Here is a 13390-nt window from a genome sequence, read left to right on the forward strand (position 1 = left end):
TAAGTGGTGGAGCTTGATTCGAACCCAGGTTTCTTTGGCTCAGGGCCCAAACTCAGCCTTTAAGCAAATACTACCTCATTTGTAAAATAAGGAAGTAGCGACAGATGTGTTTTTTCAAATGGATGTTATTCTAAGGATAGTTTCAACTATGGGATGCTATTATTTAAAATACTTTGTGAACTTCAGTAGTTTCTTTCATGATCTATTGCAAATCCTTTTGAATATTTTTATCTAATGGCAATTACTTCTCCTCTGTAGATAGTTTTGGAAAGAGTTTTAAAAGCCATTTTGCTGGAACTAGTAAGTACAGCAAGGTTGCAGGATACAAGGTTAATATACAAAAATCAATTGCTTTCCTATATGCCAGCAATAACCAAGTAGAATTTGAAGTTAAAAATAATGCCATCTGCATGAGCACCTCAAAAAATGAAATACATAGGTATAAGCCTAATAAAATATTTACAAGATATGAGGAAAACTACAAAACTAATGAAAGAAAGAGAAGTAGATATTCCATGTTTATGGATAGGGAGATTAAATGTTGTCAACATATTAGTTCTCAACCTGATCTATAAATTCAGTGCCATCCCAATCAAAATCCCAGCAAGTTATTTTGTAGGTATTGACAAATTGATTCTCAAGTTTATGAGGAGAGGCAGAAGACCCAGAATAGCCAACACAATATTGAAAGAGAACAATGCTGGAGGACTGACACTACCCAACTTCAAGAGTTACTATAAAGCTACAGTAATCAAGGCATTGTGGTATTGGTTAAAGAACAGACAAATAGATCAATGGAACAGAATAGAGAGCCCAGTGATAGGCCCACATAAATAATAGTCAACTGCTTTTTGACAAAGGAGCATAAAGAAATGCAATAAAATATTTTTTAAAAACTGGTGCGGGAACAACTGTACATGAAAATGCAGAAAAAATAAATAAACACAGATCTCACACCCTTCACAAAAAACGCAAAGAATATCACAAAGCTAAATGCAAGATGAAAAACCATAAAACTCCTAGAATATAACATAGAAAAAAATCGAGATGACCTTGGGTTTGGCAATGCCTTTTTAGATACAACACCAAAGACATAATCCGTGAATGAAAAAAATAAGCTAGACTTAATTAAAATGAGAAACTTCTGCTCTGTAAAAGACAGTCAAGACAATGAAAAGACAAGCCACAGACTGGGAGAAAATATTTCCGAAAGATATGTCTGACAAAGGAATTATCCTTTACAGAAGGATACTATATACAAAGAATTCTTAAAACTCAACAATAAGGAAATAACCTGATTAAAACATGGGCCAAAGACCTTAACAGGCACCTCACCAGAAAAGATAAAGTAAATGAGCATATGAAAAGATGCTGCACATATATGCCATCAGAGAAATGCAAATTAAAACAACATTAAGATACCACTACATACCTATGAGAATGACCAAAATCTAGAACACTAACACCACCAAATACTGGCTAGGATATGGGGCAACAAACTCATTCATTGCTGGTGGATGCAAAATGATAACAGCTATGTTGGGAGACAGTTTGGTGATTCCTTAGAAAACTAAAAATACTCTTAACATGATCCAGCAATCATGTCTCTTGGTATTTACCCAAAAGACTTGAAAACATGTCCACTCAGAAAGCTGCACATATATTCATTATTGCCAGAATATGAAAACAACCAAGATGGGGGCTGGCCAGTGGCTCGCTTGGAAGAGTGCGGTGCTGATAACACCAAGGCCACGGGTTCAGATCCCATATAGGGATGGCCAGTTTGCTCACTGGGTGAGCATGGTGCTGACAACACCAAGTCAAGGGTTAAGATCCCCTTACTGGTCATCTTTTAAAAAAGAAAAGAAAACAACCAGATGTCTTCAGTACATGAATGAATACCTAAGTTTTTTTGCTTTATATTTATTTGTTTTTATTTTTTGTAATTTTTAAAATCTTTTTTTTCTTTCTTTCTTTCTTTCTTTCTTTTTTTTTTTTTTGATCACATAAACTGTGGTACATCCAGACAATGGAATATTATTCAGCTCTAAAAAGAAATGAACTATCAAGCTGTGAAAAGACATGAGGAGACTTAAATGCATATTACTAAATGAAAGCCAATCTGAAAAGGCTACATACTGTGTGATTCCAACTTCATGACTTCTGTAAAAAGCAAAACGATGTTGACAGTAAAAAGATCATTGGTTGCAAGGGGCAAAAGAGGAAGGAGAGACGAATAGGCATAAGCACAGAGGATTTTCAGGGTAGCAAAACTGTTCTGTATGATACCATACATGCCATTATACATTTGCTCAAACTCATAGAATGTACAACACCAACAGTGAACCCTAACGTAAACTATGGGCTTTGGGTGATAATGATGTGTCAATGAAGATTCATCAATTGTTACAAATGTACCACTCTGGTGGGGGATGTTGATAATGGGAGAGGCTATGCGTGTGTTAGGGCAGGGGGTTTATGGGATATCTCTGTGCCTTCCCATCAATTTTGCTGTGAACCTAAAACTGCTCTAAAAAAAAATAAAATTTGTTGGTCGGGGGGGGGGGGGCATGCCATTTGAAATTTACAATGGAGAATAAAGTGAGAAGATCAAGCTAGATAATAGTTTTCGTAGTTAAAAATGAAAATATAAAGTGGTTAGACTGATTGTCCCTCACTGTATGTGGTTTACCTTGATGAAATTCCAGAAATATCTTGAACAATGTCAGTATCATTGGAATGCAAGTGCTCAATAATTACTTTTCCTTGAATCCTATAAGACAATGCAGTAATAGCTAATACTGTGTAGCAATTCACAGTTTTCAACGTTTTTTTGCAATTATAATAAAATATTGCTGGAGGTACGAAGAATACACAAATGATTTCATTCAAGACAGAAAGTGCTATCATACAAAAGAGAAATTCCATCCAGTCAGAATAATCAGGGAACTTTGCATGAAAGAGGCAATTTAAGATAGCTCTTGAAAGATGGATAGAATTTCGATGAGAACAGGACATTTTAGGTAGAAAGAACAGAATTAATTATAAATAGAAAAGTATAGGATATATTTAAGGAAAAAGACAATTTGGAGCTCAAGGAACCATGGAGGGAAGGCATCTGAAATAATACTGGGAAGTTAGATTGGAATCATTTTGGAGGGGCTTAAAAGTCAGGGCTTTTACTTAACTTGGTAGGTAACAAGGAATAACTGAAAGTATTTTTGTTTTGTTTTGTTTCTGTTTTTGAGCAGAGGAGAACTGAGATTAATCCGGTAATGGTATATAAGCTAAAGAAACTGGGAGACTAATTGTGATGCTGTTGATACAGTTCATTAGAAAGATAATGATAACCTTAATTAGGTAGAGGGCAAGGAAAATGGAAAGAAAGGAATTAATGCAAGAGGTTTTTAGGTAGAAGTCTATATGATTTGATAAATAAATGGAATGGGTTGAATCAAAGATAACTAAGATATCCAACTTAAACAAATCTAAATGTAGGTGATAAATTGAATCTTTGGAAGAGGGTAAGAAGAGAAAGATGAGAGAGGCTAAAAATAGAACTTTGGCAAGCACACAAGGGGTGAGAAAACTAGCAATGGGCAAAGAAAAGAGCTTTAAAAAAATTTAATAGGATCTGGGCTGGCTTGTTAGCTCAGTTGGTTACAGTGTAGCCCTATAACACCAAGGTCATGGGTTCAGATCCCTGTACTGGCCAGCTACTAAAAAAAAAGAGAGGATCTAATTAAGGTTTATATAGTTAACAGAAGCAAAGGGAAATAAGTTTTAAGAAAGGTTTAAGTGTAATACTAGTTGCCATCATCATCACGTCAAGTCTTCTCTAAGGCACTACTCTAAGCACTCTACATGCATTAACTCATTTAATAATATAGCACCACAGGGCTGGCCAGTTAGCTCCCTTGGGAGAGTGTGGTGACAGTCAAGGGTTCAGATCCCCAAACTGGCCAGCCACCCAAAAAAGTGTGTGTGTGTGTGTGTGTGTGTGTGTGTGTGTGTGTGTGTGTGTGTGTGTGTGTGTGTGTGTGTGTGTGTGTGTGTGTGTGTGTGTGTGTGTGTGTAGCACCACAGAAAGTTATGAAACTTACCTAAAATTGTAGCTGTCAATTGAAAAGGCCTGACTTTGAGCAATCTGGTTCTAGAGGTCTTGCTGTTAATCATCATGCTATCCAACAGAAAAGTGGAAGAGTTAGGACACTGGAATAGGCAATTAACAGATCATTGGTACCCTTTAAGAGAGGGTTGTCTACCTATTTCACTAAAAAACCCACAAATAATTGAAGAGAATTTATGCATATTCTCATCACCAAATCTACCTACCTACCTGCATCTGCACCTAGATTCTTACCTTACTGTTACATGAAAGGAACTATTCACGGACCTATCACTCGATCCTATCCTTTCCCACCTACTCCAAGAAATCAATCCAGCAATTGTCCCATCTCTATCCTGAACCAATATTTTCCCTTTCTAATGTGTCATTTGCATCAGCTACAAACATGCATTATCTCGCATCCTAGAAATGACTCCTTGATCCCACATTTCCCTACAGCTTCAGTCCCATCTCTGCTCCCATTTATAAAATCATTTTGTCTTGAAAGAGTTGTCTATATATATCGCTACTTCTCCCATTCTCTCTAGAACCCTCTCCAATCACTCCACTTAATTGTAAACAGCTCTTATCAAAATCACTGATGATTACCATGTTGCCAAATCCAATGGTTATCTCAGTTCTCATGCAACCTACACAGCAACACCTGACACAGTTGATTATTTCCTCCTTCTTGACATACTTTCATTACTTGGCCTTTAGAACATTATTCTCTAGGTTTTCCTTTCACTGGTTTCTCCTTTGCAAGTTGTTCCTTATATCTCTGTCCTTGGACCTCTTTTCTATTTACACTTACTTCCTAGGTGACCTCATCCATCTCATGGCTTTAAAGATCACCTATATACTGACAATTCTTTTTTATTTTTGGCAGCTGGCTGGTATACTGAAAATTCTTAAACTGATGTTTTCAACCTAGACCTCTCCCATGCACTTCAGACTTACATATCAGGTGTCTGATACCTCAAACTCAAAATGTCCATAACTGGGGGCCGGCCCATGGCTCACTTGGGAGAATGTGGTGCTTATAACACCCAGGCCATGGGTTCGGATCCCATATAGGGATGGCAGGTTAGCTCACTGGGTGAGCATAGTGCTGACAACACCAAGTCAAGGGTTAAGATCCCGTTACCCTTTTAAAAAAAGGTCATCTTTTTAAAAAAGGAAAAAAAAAAAAAAGTATATAACTGAAATCCTGATTTCCAGTCATTTGTAGAAGGACTGCTCCTCCCAATCTCTTTACCTGTTCCATCTGAGAAAATGGCAACTCCATTCTTCAGTTTATGCATTCTCAATGGGGACCATATCACCCCCAAGGGGGCAAAAACAGGATTTCAGGGGATAAAAAAACTCTGAGATATTACAATGGTCTGTGGTCCTCCAAAGCTTAACTCTACCCAACAAAAACTTACTTCTTATTGTTTAATTTTTCCTATTTTCTTGGGTATGACACAAGCAGTAATAATGACATTGAGTTCATAGAATACACAAAATACATGCAAGGTCAGCGCTACTAAACTATCAGGAATAGATGGCTGTGATTTGAGGACTTTGTCTCAGTCAGTTGCTCTATCTTGAAGTGATATCAGGCCAAGCCCGTGGCGCACTCGGGAGAGTGTGGCGCTGGAAGCGCGGCGACGCTCCCACCGCGGGTTCGGATCCTATATAGGAATGGCCGGTGCACTCACTGGCTGAGTGCCAGTCACGAAAAAGACAAAAAAAAAAAAAGAAAAAAGTGATATCACAGGAAATGGCCTGCAGTGGATACTGGCTGTCATTTGCTTCCTTGTTAATCTTATGTTTGATTCTCAGTGCTTTGGTATGCAATTTGGGCTTGAAGAAGCAAATAAAAATAGTTTATATTTTATTATTTAACTCTAAAAAAGTTATTCAATCCATCATAAATTATGTGAAATGCCGAAAAGAAAAAATGTCAACAATACCTGAAATAATTCTCATATCAAGTAAAACTTAAAAGTTAGGTTCACTAAAAATAATTTTTTAAAATTTAATTTTTTTCAGTGTTTTACTTATGCTGGCAAAAGCCATTTTGAGTGATTTTTAAAAAAAAAATGACTATATTGCTATTATGTATTTCTATAAATTGCTAATTTGCATTTACAATTCCATAAATTACAATTTATATTAGTAAATAAACTGCATTAAAACTTTCTCAGAAAACACAGTTTTAAAATTAAGTAAATATTGCTTTATTTATTTATTTATTTATTTTTTAAAAGATGACTGGTAAGGGGATCTTAACCCTTGACTTGGTGTTGTTAGCACCACGCTCTCCCAAGTGAGCTAACCGGCCATCCCTATATAGGGATCCAAACCTGTGGCCTTGGTATTATCAGCACCACACTCTCCCAAGTGAGCCACGGGTCGACTCCTATGTTTGTAATTTTTAACTTATAATTTTTACTTCATCATTCTTAACTCTGCATTGAATAAAAAGCTTCATGCTCACTCTTGTTTTGGGTAAAGCGCAGATATATATACAGTACCTAAGGAGATATATACTATATCTGGGATGTTAAAATTTCATGGGGATTGGGGGGATTAGGAAAAAAAAATCTAGACAGGAGCCTTAGGGACAATAATAATGAAAAAAAAAAAAGGTTGAGAAACACTGCTTTAATTGTCCAGGTCAAAAACCTTGGTGTCATACTTAGTTTTTTTTTCATACCGGAATGAAATCCATTAGCAATCCTTTTGGATCTACTTCAAAATATACCCAGGATCTGACACCACTTTTCATTCTCTTTTGCTACCACTCTGGTCCAAACCACGTCATTTTGTTGTCTAGATTATTCAATAGCCTACTAACTAGTGGCAATGAAGTCTATTTTCAACATAGCAACCGATGTGATTTTTAAAACATCCCATGATGGTCACCATGTAATTTCTGTTAAATAAAATTTACAGGAAGCCATTGGTTTGGACCAAGCTCATGGAGTAGGCCCAAAAGACCAAATCATAATGGAGTCGCTGATGCTAAACTTTCATGTCACCAAGCTGAAACTAAGTCATCTGGCCTTCCAAGAAATATAGCCAAATCCCCCAAAAAGCCAGTTTTAGTGGCCTTGATAAAGAAGTTCCCTCTGCTTTAATCTTTACAAGGAAAGTAACTTTGAAACAACCAATCCACTTTTGTTTTGTTTCTGCTCTTCTCAGCCCTTTTCTGTCTATAAAACCTGCCTCCTCTATTTTATAGAATGATGTGTTGCTGATTTTAGAATTGCAAATAAAAGCTAATTAAGATCTTTAAATTAAATTTGTTGTAATTTTATCCTTTGACACTTCTTTGCTTAAAACCCCCTTGCTTAAAAAGGCTCCCCATTTTGGAGTTAAAAGCCAAAGTCCTTACAGGGGCCTGAAGACTGGACATGTATTCTCTGTACACTTCTACCACTTCTCTCTTCTCTTACTCTCCTCCAGCCACACTAGCTTCCTTGCTCTTCCTCTAACATGTTAAGACATTTCTGTTTTAGAGCTTTTGTTCTTGCTGTTCCTTATCCTAGCATATTCTCCTTCTCCCCCATATCTGCTTAATTACCTTTTCCCCAACGTTCAGAACAAGTGTCACCACCTTCCAGAAGCCTTCCTAGTTCACCATACCACCATTCCCATTCTCACACAGAATCACACACGCACACACACCCCTCTCTCCCTTACCCTGCTTCATACTTCTTTATAGAACTTATACTCCCCGAGTATAAGATTTTTATCTGTTTTGCTGTTATTCCCTAGTATCTAAAATAGAACTTGGCACATGGACGTTTAACTACTTTTTGTTGAGTTAATACTAGATATAAACTTGACAAAACGGGTACCCTGATTCAAGAAACCTGGATCTAGTAGGGAGACAGAAAAGAATTAAAATGCAGTTGCATGGGTTCAGCGGAAACACAGGAGCCTCCAAATCTGCCCAGAGGATTTACGTAGGCAGATGCAATGGGATGGCTAATGAGGCTATGCTGATGAACATAATAGGCATCTAAGGCTCTTATAAACTAACGTATCATGTAAGTGTGACACTATCGTAACTGCCGAAGGTGAGGTCATATCTTGCCATTTATTTCTTTCTCGCCTCAAAAATTTTACAGGGAATTTTTTTGTTTCACTTCATTTCATGCTCCCATAATGCAAATGTTCAAGTGGCTGTGAATGGTATTGTCCAAAGGGAGCACGAAATCGTTTGCTTTAGTCTGCGTAGTGAATGGCTGGCCGGAGCTGGCGCACGCGCATCCTCTGCGAGGCTGCAAGATGGCTGCCAGCCATTTTGTCACGCGTCGGTGCCCCGAGGAGTTAGCAGCGGCGGCGCCGGCTGCAGTCGCCATAGACTAACAGTGACCTCCGGGCGGTGGGAACTTTCCAGGCCTGCTATGTGAGCTGGAGAGCCCCAAGAAAACGATCTCGCCAGGAAGCAAAAGGCAGACAAGCCGGTGAAACCCCTTTAGTTCGACCAACTCAATCACCCTTCCCTTCCAGTTTTTCTATCCAGCCCACTACCCGCTGATTTGCTGCGCAGGCGCATGAATAATCGAAGCGCCTCCTAGGCTCTTGGGGGTTTGCGGGCTGCTGCGCGCGCTTCTCGTTCTCCTCCCTTGATTGGGCAGATCGCCCCGCCATCCCGCCTCCCTTTGCTTGCAGGGTGGGGAAGGAAGCGGAGGGGCGGGGCCAAGCAGCGCATGCGCAATACTGGTTGCTGTTCCTTTGCTGCTATTGCGTTGCAAAAAAAAAAATCCTGACTAGGTAGCAGTGGGCCTTCTCTTTGCTAGAGAATCTAAAGGAGAAAGAGAGTTTCTGCAACTGGAGGGACAGTCGGTAGTATTAAACTTAGGACTTCTGCCCTGGCAAACAGGAGTGTAGGGATAAGGGTGGGGAAGGGCCTTAGTGTTGAGAGCCGAAGAGTATAAAACCATTCGTTTTGGGGCCAGGCGTTTTGAAAGGCTTTGCTGGTCCTGTTTTCTGCGTAATTCTTCTGTGATTACTGACTGGTTTAAACACGACCCCTTGAACATTATTGACAAACCTTCGAAACCCGCAGCCGCTCCTTGCAACGTGTAGGAGCCGCCAACGTGCCCAGCAACTGGTCCTTCCGTCCGTACGTCCAGAAGAGCCCAGCGCGTGCACCATCCCCACCCCCTCTCGCCTCCCTCCCCACCTACGGCTTTCACGCACTCCCGGCGATTGTTTTGCCCGCTCCCGCCGCCGCCGCCGCCGCGCCCGGCAGAGGAATAGCAGCGCTTGTGCAAACCGGGAAGATGGCGGCCGGCGGCGGCGGCGGAGGCAGCAGTAAGGCCTCCTCCTCGTCGGCTTCTTCGGCAGGGGCTCTGGAGTCCTCTTTGGATCGAAAATTCCAGTCGGTAACCAACACCATGGAATCCATTCAAGGCTTGTCGTCTTGGTGTATAGAGAACAAGAAACACCACAGCACTATCGTCTACCATTGGATGAAGTGGCTCCGGAGATGTGAGTGTTGCGGGTAAATGGGGAACGGAAGACTAGGGAAATGGAAGGAAACACGGCCCCAAGCTCTTAGGGCTTTCCCAGGGAGTCACTGCATTCGGTTGGGGTTGTTCACATTAAAGCTTTGATCCGAGTGTTCCCAAACCCAGACTCCATTCCTAGCCAGGGTTGTCCCGACCTGCAGGAGGCTCATTTCATGGATTTTTTTAGCCACCGACTTGTGACCTTGGGCCTAGATCCATAGATTTACATATTCTTTCATTTTAAAGCATTGTCAGGTATGTTGTTGATATTACTGAACCTTCATGTACCGTCCGTTTATTTCTTATAGGCCTTGACGTGTTAATGATTTTTGGTTTTCCTGACGGTAGACAAGCTATAGTTTAGGCAACAGTAAATCCACCTACTTCGCTGGAATATGTTGGACCATTCTGAATTTTCTGCTGACCTAAAACTTGTGGTGTATAGTAAGGAGGGCCTTAATCTGGATGAATGTACGTAAAACTTGTGATGTGAAATAGGGAGGGCTTTACCCGGGTGAATGTTAAGAAGAAGCAACATGAGCTCTGTATACATCTGGGAGATTTCCTTGTACCTGCGTTTGCTGCAGTAAAATAAATACAGGCTTCTTGATACTGACCAAAAAATAACCAAGATACTGTAGTTAGTATCATTATTAATATCTTAATTTATAAAATGTAGCCGGCCTTTTTAATCACCTGAGATACCTTTTTACAAAATTGAGTTTGGTTTCATAGGTAATCAAAACAGCAAATGTGCTTTTTGAGTGTATAGTGCTTTTTTTCAGTAATTGTTTTTTTGTCTTCATCCTGGAGTTTTTTCACTTTGCTGCTTTACTACAGAAAAGAGGCCTATTAAAGCATGGATTGTTTGCAGAATATTTAAGTCTTATAGGAGGAAGTGTGGCGAAGTCACTGTTGCTTCCTGCTGAGAAGAGAGAGTTAACTCCCAACCCCATTTATTTCTATTTGAATTTTAGTTTGCTTCCTGTCTATGGCATGTTACCAATGAGACGCATCATCCAGTAATTCTTATTTCTTATTCCACTTCTGCTACTGCTCCTGTAGTGCTTTGAATTATGTTTACCTTTTAGGAACAGATGGATAAAACTTGTAAAAGTAATAGGCCCTAAGCTTCAAGCCATTTGTGTTTAAAGTTATTGCTGGGAGAGATGTTTTGTGGTACTTTGAATAATGATGTTGAAAAGTTATTAGAGACAAAACAGGATTACCTGTATTTACCAATAGCAGATCGAATAGTTTCTTTCTTGCCAAGAGGTAGGATTAGAACATGCAATATCATGCTAACAGTCATCATCAAAGATTTCTCACGTATTAAATATGTACTATGTGCCCAATCATCTCATTATACCTTAAAGTGTACCTTAAAGTCTACTGAGAAGTAGATTTTTAAATCACTGACTTACAAATGAGGAAATTAAGACTTAGAAATGTTAAGTAAGTTGCTTAAGGTTACTCAGTAAAATGGCAGAGTTAGGATTTGACTTCACCATTAATTTTGTAAAATACTGTTTCATGTACTTGGTGCATCAGTGGTAGCAAGCAGTCCTAATGTGAGCATGAGAACATATTCTCCACCCTGTTTTAAAACATTTTTACTAAATTATGCAAGCATTCTACATTTCCTATCTTTGAGCTCTGGTGCTTAACTATGGTTACATCATTGGCAAGAATAAGTTGTCCTCCATCCTTGACTTGTGGGGTCACAAGTGACAGTTACAGTATTTTTTTTTCTTGTTAGCAATGATGAAATATACTGGAGCCAGATTTTTTCTGCCTTTGCTCTCATTAATGTTATTCCTGAGCTTATTTCCTTTGTTGATATCTTAAGAGGAAAAACAATGATAGCTTTAGGAGGGCTATACTCATTTAAAGTGCATTCTGTGTAGTTTATATAGTTAAATGCTTTTGGCTTTCTAAAACCCGAATGTTGTTTTCCTTGTGGAATGGAATTTAACTTTCTAAGACAAATAAGGGTAATTTGTAGTTGTTTTGTATTTACATTTAATGAACACCATCTATCTCATAAATAAAGCCTTTTGAGATAAATATTCAGAGTGGTGAAGGGCAGAATGAAAATAGTCTGTGCATTGGGCCTCATTTTCATTTAACTTCATATTTCTTTACAGTTATACTTATTTTAGTTTGAGTTTGGTTTCTAAGTCAGCTTTAGGTGAAATTGTGAAATTGTGAAGTAGGTGTTTTTGGCATTCCCACTCTTTCTGTCGATTTTCCTGATGCCACTTTTGCTTCTCTTTTGCTTCTAACATCCATTACTTAGTAATTTGTATTTATACCTCAGCGTAAATTTAAGTAACTGTGTTAGCTATTCCAGAGATATTTTCATTTTATCCTTTATTTCATAATGTGTAATATAAGAGACTTTTGTTCACTTAAAAGGAAACAATTTAGAGAAGCCAATTAGGCTTCCTGAAGATACACTCCAGAGGTGGATTCTACTGATTTTATTCAGTTTTCTTTTAATTTGCTTGACTATAGCATTCATTACCATCCTTTTCTAAAGTGATCTTTCTGTAGCATAAATGTGTCATTCTTCTACTTTAAAATCCTCCAGTGATAGCCCCTTGCAACAGGTTAAGATCTAAACTGCTCTTAATTGTGGTCTGCCAGATCCTACGCCATCTGCTCTGCCTTCCTCTTAGGCTTCTTCAAATCCTGCCGCCTTCTCATCAATTAGATCTAAGCTTAAATATCACCTTCTCAGAAAGGCCTTCCCTGATCCCCTTATTTCAGCTGGTCCCTTCAATTGCTATGACATCACCTTAGTTTCAGTATATGAAATTATCTTATTTATTTGCTACATGTTTATTGTCTGTCTTTCCCCACCAGATGATAGAGCTGTGTCATGTTTGCTGCTGTATACCCAAGCAGCTAGAACAGTGCTTGACATGCAGTAAGCAATCAGTAAATATTTGCCAACTTAATGTTGTGAAGTAGTTAATCAAGAACTTGAACAGAATTGTTCTGCTTTTTGTTTACCAGAAGGGAACATTTATAATTTAGTGAAAGAAATTATAGGCATCATTGTCAGCAGGTTCAGGCTGTAGCTCTTAGTTGGACTTGATGTGCAACTTGACCAGGTTATCATTTCTGTACTTCATTCTTCTCTCCTGTTTTTAATGTAAAATGGGAATTGGTATGGAAAAGCAGAAAAACATAGATTTTAGAACTAGACCTATGTTCAGATCTTTACTCCATCATTTAATACTGGGTGGCACTATGCAAGTATTTAAACTGTGAGCCTCAATTTCTCATCCAAAAGTAGAGATAATAAAAAAAAAAAAAAGTAGAGATAATAATGATCTCTCATAGGATTGTTGTTTAGATTTAATAAGATAATGCATGCATTTTAGCATAGGGCCTACCAAATAAAAAACATTCAAATTATATATGATGATGATGATGATGATGATGATGCAGATAAAGATAGTCTTAGGATCCTGAGTATTCAAAATAATCACAGCAGAACTTTGTTTTGGGTGCAGTACTGGAAATTATATTCCCAGTCAGTGGCATGTTAATTGGACCAGCCTCTCTGTAGTGAATTAGCAAGTGGTATGAAAAACTAACAGGACAGATGGAAAATATTGTGTTCAAAATACATCCATTTTGTCTTGCGTCTTACCATTGAATGGTTTGGTCTGTTTCAGAAGGTGGTATGAGAGTATAAGTGAGTTCTACAAGGAAGTAGAAGAGTAATTGCTAATCAGTTATAGAGCAGAAAATCTTC

At 38.6% G+C, this 13390-nt stretch overlaps 1 protein-coding gene across 8 annotated transcripts in view; it reads left to right on the forward strand.

Moving 5' to 3' along the window:
- Nucleotides 1–8867: 8867 nt before the first annotated feature.
- RPRD2 (regulation of nuclear pre-mRNA domain containing 2) overlaps nucleotides 8868–13390 on the forward strand; it is a 95343-nt gene continuing 90820 nt past the window's right edge. For all 8 annotated transcript variants that reach the window (XM_063106879.1, XM_063106881.1, XM_063106880.1 and 5 more), the window contains exon 1: nucleotides 8868–9601. In XM_063106879.1, coding sequence (XP_062962949.1) covers nucleotides 9394–9601 — 208 coding nt within the window. In that variant the 5' untranslated portion in view covers nucleotides 8868–9393. The remainder of the gene's footprint in view (nucleotides 9602–13390) is intronic.

This window comes from Cynocephalus volans, chromosome 8, assembly GCF_027409185.1.
Source record: "Cynocephalus volans isolate mCynVol1 chromosome 8, mCynVol1.pri, whole genome shotgun sequence".
Lineage (NCBI taxonomy): Eukaryota > Metazoa > Chordata > Mammalia > Dermoptera > Cynocephalidae > Cynocephalus > Cynocephalus volans.